The following is a 7,059-nucleotide window of genomic DNA, read 5'->3' on the forward strand; positions in this document are numbered from 1 at the left end:
AGGACCATGTTCCGAAACCAGGACCACTGTCAGCCAATAGAAAGCGAAAGATGCTGGCGCCTCCGACCAGTGGAACCGCGGAGTGATATCTTAAATGCGCAGAGTCAGTGACAAATGCGCCAGAGTGCGTACACGATTAACTCTCTCCTGCACCCCCCCCCCCCCCCCCCTCCCCCAACCGCCTTCCCTATGTTTTAACACCGCCAACACCAACAACTCAAACGCGCGCGGCTCGTTGCCCATACAGCCCGGACTCCGATTCAACCCAGCGAGCGCGCGCTCGAGGGGATGAGGACGATTCGTCACACGCGCACTCGCCACAGGACGACTGGTCACAGGACGATTCGTCACATAGGAATATTCGTCACAGGATAACTCGTCATGCGGGCAACTGGTCACATCGATCGGATAGTAAATCTTACATTTCAACAACTGCCCACATTCCCTGATGAGGAGTTTCACGACTTCCCACTGTCACATAAACCAATGGTTAGGAAAACTAATCTTACAATACTCCTCCGCTTTTACATTCATTATACTACGAGTCTTCACCAGGTTGATCTCAGTTGCTGGCTTGAACGAGCAATAGTCCGACTGGCAGCCAAATCAGTTTTCACTTTTGCCTTGCATGCACCTATTCGACAAAATCAATAAGTATCGGAATTCTTTCTTCTGAATGTGTACGAGTGCCCCTCGTGCAGCATCATGGCTCTACCTCTCTCTGTTGCGATCACTTCATTATTTTGAATGTAGTTAGAGTTCAAAAATAGTTGCTCTTATATGGACTCCGAATTCACTCTTCGGGACGGACCCAGAAGATAAAACGTCTGTTACAAATTCTTTGACCTTGAAAAGCGAAAGGAGGAGGGGGAGGAGGAAATACTTCATTTGTCTTAGGGTGATTGTTGAGCGGGCAGGATAGGAAGCTTGTCCCCACCTGGTGGCTAGGAGTCCATGGTCCCCACTGACCCACTCAGCCCCTTGGGTGACCCTGTCATGAAGGGGATGAGGACGATTTGTCACATGCGCAGTTGTCACGGGACGATTGGTCACAGGACTATTCGCCAAATAGGAACATTCGTCACAGGATGACTCGTCATGCGAGCAACTAGTCACATCAATCGGGCAGGGGACGAAAGTAAATTGTAAATTTCAACAACTGCCCACATTCCCCGATGAGGAGTTTCACGACTTCCCACTGTCACATAAACCAATGGTTAAAAAAAAAAACAACTAACCGTACAATACTCATCCGCGTTTCCTCGCATTATATTACGAGTCTTCAGCAGGTTGATCTCAGTTGCTGGCTTGAACGAGCCATAATCCGACTGGCAGCCAAATCAGTTTCTACTTTTGCCTTGCATACGCCTATTGGACGAAAACAATATTTATTTATTTATTTATTTATTTATTTATTTATTTACCCTCAGGGCCAGAGGCGTTACAGAGGGGAGTGGGTATTAAAAAAGTACAACATAACATACAGCGTACAACAGAAAATATTATACAGTAGTGATGGCTCTTTACAAAAAAATATTGGAAACGGCAGTTTTAAAACACTCGATATCGGGGATTTCGGCAATGGCTCCGGGAAGGTGATTCCACATTGTTGAGGCACTAGGAATAAAAGACTCGTAAAAATGTTTAGTACAACAAGAAGGAATGGCAACTTTATGACGGTGATCGATGCGTGCTGAAACGTAATAAGGTGTTGTTAGTAGTCTTTCTTTTAGAATCGGATTATTATGATATATCTTATGAAACAAGCACAGACGGAACATTTTTCTACGTTGTGAAAGAAGAGGTAATGATAGGCTAGACTTCATTGCGGTCACACTGGATGTACGATGATAATTTGAAAGAATGAAACGGGATGCGCGGTTCTGAATCGCTTCTAATTCGGAGATAAGTGATTCTTGACCAGGATCCCAAACCGAAGCTGCATATTCCAATTTAGTACGAACTAATGTTTTATATAAAAGTAATTTTAATGAGCTGGGAGCAAGACAAAAATTTCTTCGGAGATATCCAAGCATGCGGTTGGCGTTATTTACAATATATTCAACGTGGCACGACCAGGACAGATTAGCAGATATATGCACACCCAGATATTTATACGATGATACGGTTTCGAAAGAGAGATTATTTAGACGATAAGAAGCACAAGGAGTGTCAAGACGGGAAACACGCATAGATTTACACTTATTAATGTTTAGTTTCATGTTCCACAAATCACACCACTCAGAAACACTGTTAATATCTGACTGAAGAAGTGAGATGTCAGAATCACTGTTAATTTCGCGATAAATGACGCAGTCATCGGCAAAGAGACTGACGGATGAACATATATTAGTGGGAAGGTCGTTAATATAAATGAGAAAAAGTAAGGGCCCCAGAACCGAGCCTTGGGGCACACCTGAGCCAACTGGAGATAAATCAGAATTGATATTATTAGCCGTCACAAATTGGGACCGGTTAGTGAGGAAGGAGCGCAACCATGCAAGAACGTTAATGTCTAAGTTTAGTTTAGTCAGCTTGAGAAAGAGAAGTTCGTGAGATACTTTATCGAATGCCTTTGAGAAATCGAGGAATATGCAGTCAGCCAGAGATCCACGATCAAGAATGGAATGTAGATCATGTGTGAAACACAAAAGCTGAGTTTCACATGAAAATGACTTACGAAACCCATGCTGGGATGAATTGAAAAAAGAATTGGACTCTAAGTAGTTTGCAAGATGGGAGTAAATGATATGTTCCATGATTTTACAGGGAATGCTGGTAAGTGACACGGGTCGAAAGTTATTTGGACAATGCTTTTCACCTGATTTGTGCAAAGGAATCACCTTCCCGATCTTCCAATCCTCTGGTATACTACCTGTATCAAGAGACTGCTGAAACAGTTTACTCAGGATTATAGAGCTATACATCTTAGTATTAAGCAAAAATTTAGAGTTGATATTATCGATACCAGAGGATGACGACATCTTCAGTTTTTCTATTATTCTCGCAATACCAACTGTGTCAATAAGAACTGGGTCCATTGGAAAAAACTCGTAAGTGTGACAGGCAGGGTAAGTAGCATTTAGATTAGTAGAAAACGCTGAAACAAACACCGCGTTGAGAATGCTAGCGCATTGACCGCTAGGAACTACTGTGCCATCAGTACATCTAAGTGTTATAACATGCTTGTCAGTCTTGTTTACAACATTCCAGAATTGTTTAGGGTTATGTATGAGCATGGAAGGTAAAGTTTGACTAAAAAATGAGTATTTCGCTTCTTTTAGTGCTACTTTGTAATTAGTAGCTGCACATCGGTACGTGTCCCAACGAGACTGGGAATTGGATGATTTCGCGGAACGAAACAAGCGTTTTTTCTTGTTTGACAACCTTTTCAGTGACTGGTTAAACCACGGTGATTTCCGGTTCGATCTGATGGTTCTCAATGGTATGAACTTATTTGTGAGTGAAGCCACTTCATTTATAAATAAATTCCAGTTCATATTTATAGATCTCTCATCAAACCCTTGTAGGAACTTATCCAGAAACAGACATAGCTCTCGATTAATAGCAACAAAGTCCGCCTTTTTATAATCTCTAATACATTTATAGTGGTTATCTTGATTAGGAACAGGAATGTCCAATGTGAAGTGAAGCAAAGAATGATCGCTTAAACCTGTTAAGTAAGTTATGGGACTGACAAGGTCTGGGGAGGTGGTCAATACAAGATCCAAGACACTTGATGATGTGGGCGTAACTCGGGTTGGCTTGGTTACAACTTGCGAGAGATTGAAATCAGCACACATGTTCAAGAAATTGCTACACTCGGTAGAAAAGGAACAAAGATAAGGAGATTCGTTCGACCATAAAATATTTGGATAATTAAAGTCGCCTAGTAACATTATTGAAGCATTTGGGAAACGTACCATAATTGTATTAATTGAATCATGTAAATTGCCAACAAAAGTCGCACTGAACGATGGTGGACGATAGCAAACACCCAAGATAAGCGTTTTGAAACGCATGCGAAGTTCAACCCAAACAAGTTCCAGGCTGCTTACGACATCTACAGTAGACGAGATAATGTAATCGGCGACGGCAATCAAAACACCACCGCCGCGTCTTTCTCCTCTGTCATGCCGAAAAACATTGAATCGCCTGGTACACTCAAAAAGCTCATTGCTCCCAACCTTTGCGGAAAGCCACGTTTCAGTAAGTACCACTACATCAGCATCGCATGAGTCAATGACAGAGCCCAGTTCATCACGTTTAGATGAGACGCTTCGAATGTTAGTGAAAAGAAGAGAAAGTTTATTTTTGTTATCAGACGCCAGTCCACTACCCCTCACGTGTTGTTATCGCGAAGTGCTTGCCGGTGATGCGTCACCTTCAGCGTTTGAACTTCGATTCAGGCTGCGCTGATTAGGGGTGCTAACATGTTCAAACACACAGTCATCGACTGGGTTGTAACTGTAGGTCTTGTTATTCATGTAAAGTTTGTTGTATTTTAGTTTAAACACCGAGTTCTGCGTTTTCGCAAATTCAATCAGCTTTCTGCGTGCCTGACGTGTCGGGACAGAATAATCCTCGCTGACGGTAATGCCACCAGGCTTTAATTTTGCGCTTGAAAATAAAATTTGTTGTTTTAATTTGAAGGATAAAAATTTTACTATCACTGGTCTGCATTTGTTATCTGAAAAGACACCGAGCCTATGTGCACGTTCGATAGATTCACTTGAAATAGGAAAATTCAGAGAGGTCGACACGACGTTCAGTAGCTTTTCCTCAGTCTGGGCCCAGGTTTCTGAATGAGCATCCGTCAAGCCGTAAAACAAAAGATTATCGCGTCGTGACCTGTCCTCGAGCTCAGCCTGGCTAGCCCGTAATCGTGAGTTCACATCAATGAGGCTATCAGTCCTCTGCCGTAACAATGACAAGTCTCGCTGTAGGAGGTCGCTGGACGAAGATTTAGATTCTACCGCAGTCAGCCTTTTATCGATATCTGTGATTCTGCTCTCGATTAATTCCTGGCTTTTCTTAATGTCATTTACGGTGCTGATTAAACTTGACTGGTCTTTTTCCATTTTTACTGTGCGCGAGTTAACACCTTGTAACATGACAAACATATCGTTAAACTGTTTTTGCATTGCGTCAGTCATTGGACTATTAGTTTCTGATGGAGCGGCATCTTGGGTCCGCTTAGGTCCTGGGTTTAATTCAACGTCCCCTGACATTAACAGTACTTGGCTAAGAACGTCAAAGCACTGACAGCACAAAGAGAACAGCACTCCCGGGCATGGGAACAGGAAGAGGCATACGTCATCACACTTTTTTCCGAATAAAGACGTATCATTACTAACCTGCGTAAGCAAGCGCACGACGTGAATGAGCCTCATCGTGACGCTGTTCCCATGCCCACTGGGAGTGCCAGGGTTCCGCCAGTCGTTCTTATCGAAGAGTGAAGATGATGATGCTGTCGATGACGTTGCCTTGCTTGACTGAGGAATAATCCAGCATGGTTGCCAGCAGGGCGCGCACAAAAAGCCGTCCTCGCCGTTGGCTGCTTGAAGCTGTAGTGCAGCAGAATCCCAGGAAGTGGAGGCAGTCGATCCCAAGCAGCACTGAAGGCATGCCGTGACCTGCGTAAGCAAGCGCACGACGTGAATGAGCCTCATCGTGACGCTGTTCCCATGCCCACTGGGAGTGCCAGGGTTCCGCCAGTCGTTCTTATCGAAGAGTGAAGATGATGATGCTGTCGATGACGTTGCCTTGCTTGACTGAGGAATAATCCAGCATGGTTGCCAGCAGGGCGCGCACAAAAAGCCGTCCTCGCCGTTGGCTGCTTGAAGCTGTAGTGCAGCAGAATCCCAGGAAGTGGAGGCAGTCGATCCCAAGCAGCACTGAAGGCATGCCGTGACCTGCGTAAGCAAGCGCACGACGTGAATGAGCCTCATCGTGACGCTGTTCCCATGCCCACTCTATATAATACGTATCGGAATTCTTTCTGCCGAATGTGTACGAGTACCCCTCGTGCAGCATCATGGCTCTACCTCTCTCTGTTGTGATCACCTCCATCTTTTTGAATGTAGTCTGAGTTCAAAAATAGTCGGTCTTATATGGCCTCCGCATTCACCGTTCGGGACGGTCCCAGAAGCTAAAAGGTCTGTTACAAATTCTTTGGCCTTGAGAAGCGAAAGACATGCTAAAATAAGAGGTGACCCACTTCGTCAGGCCGAACCAACATTCAATGTCCCGACCGACCCAGAAGCAAACCCGTCTGTTACAATATCTTCACCTCTCAGCAGCCAAATACATACTAAGATATGAGGCGAGCCACTTTGTCCGCCCGAACTAAATTGAATAATACATTTTTGGGGGGATGAACCATTGAAGGACCGGTCGGCAGCGTGACGAGTCATCCTATGGCGAATGTTCCAGAGTGAAGAATCGTCCTGTGACCAATCGACCTGTGACGAGTGTGCATGTGACGAATGGACCTATCCCGCGCTCGAGCGTTGGAAAGCTCACAACATCACTTCCGCAAAAGACAAAAAAAAAAAAAAAAAAAAAGTTAGTGCGTTGTTTTTGAGGCGATTATTGCGGTATTGTGTTCCCTTTTCAATTAACATTTTTCGACTACTGTTATTTGCTTTTATCACCTTCAAAAGCATACACTTTTTGTGGTAACCAGCGTTTGCAATTTCAGCAAAATGTCGCGTTTTCATTGGTCACATGTCCTCGCTGCCGGAACAATGCTTCTCCCATCGCTGGAGATAACCTCGGAGTGTTCGATTTTTTATTGCTTTTTAATAGGAAAATCGGTCGCTCATCGTTTTAATTTACGGATTTTGAGGGTGCTTGGATCCCCCAGAGTGAGTTATCACCATATTTAGGCGATTTCCAAAACCTTCTCATGGCGCCTTTAAGGTGGAAGTTACTATGGCTGATTGTATGTGTGAGTTTGAGTCACTTCATAAAATTATAATATGGGACACTTTTTTTCCCTTCACAGACGTAAACATTTGTTTTCCTGGTAACAACTTGGGTGTCTAATTAGAGCTG

At 43.9% G+C, this 7,059-nt stretch overlaps 1 protein-coding gene across 1 annotated transcript; it reads right to left on the minus strand.

Moving 5' to 3' along the window:
* Positions 1-1,410: 1,410 nt before the first annotated feature.
* Positions 1,411-5,925, minus strand: LOC115330938. The gene is made up of 2 exons (XM_029992967.4): positions 5,637-5,925; positions 1,411-5,357 (listed from the first exon to the last, which is right to left on the minus strand). The coding sequence occupies exons 1-2, from the start codon at positions 5,670-5,672 to the stop codon at positions 4,353-4,355; spliced, it is 1,041 nt and encodes a 346-aa protein (XP_029848827.4). The 5' UTR covers positions 5,673-5,925; the 3' UTR covers positions 1,411-4,352.
* Positions 5,926-7,059: the final 1,134 nt, after the last annotated feature.

This window comes from Ixodes scapularis, unplaced genomic scaffold (assembly GCF_016920785.2).
Source record: "Ixodes scapularis isolate PalLabHiFi unplaced genomic scaffold, ASM1692078v2 PGA_scaffold2__306_contigs__length_199485367, whole genome shotgun sequence".
In the NCBI taxonomy this organism is placed as follows: Eukaryota; Metazoa; Arthropoda; class Arachnida; order Ixodida; family Ixodidae; genus Ixodes; species Ixodes scapularis.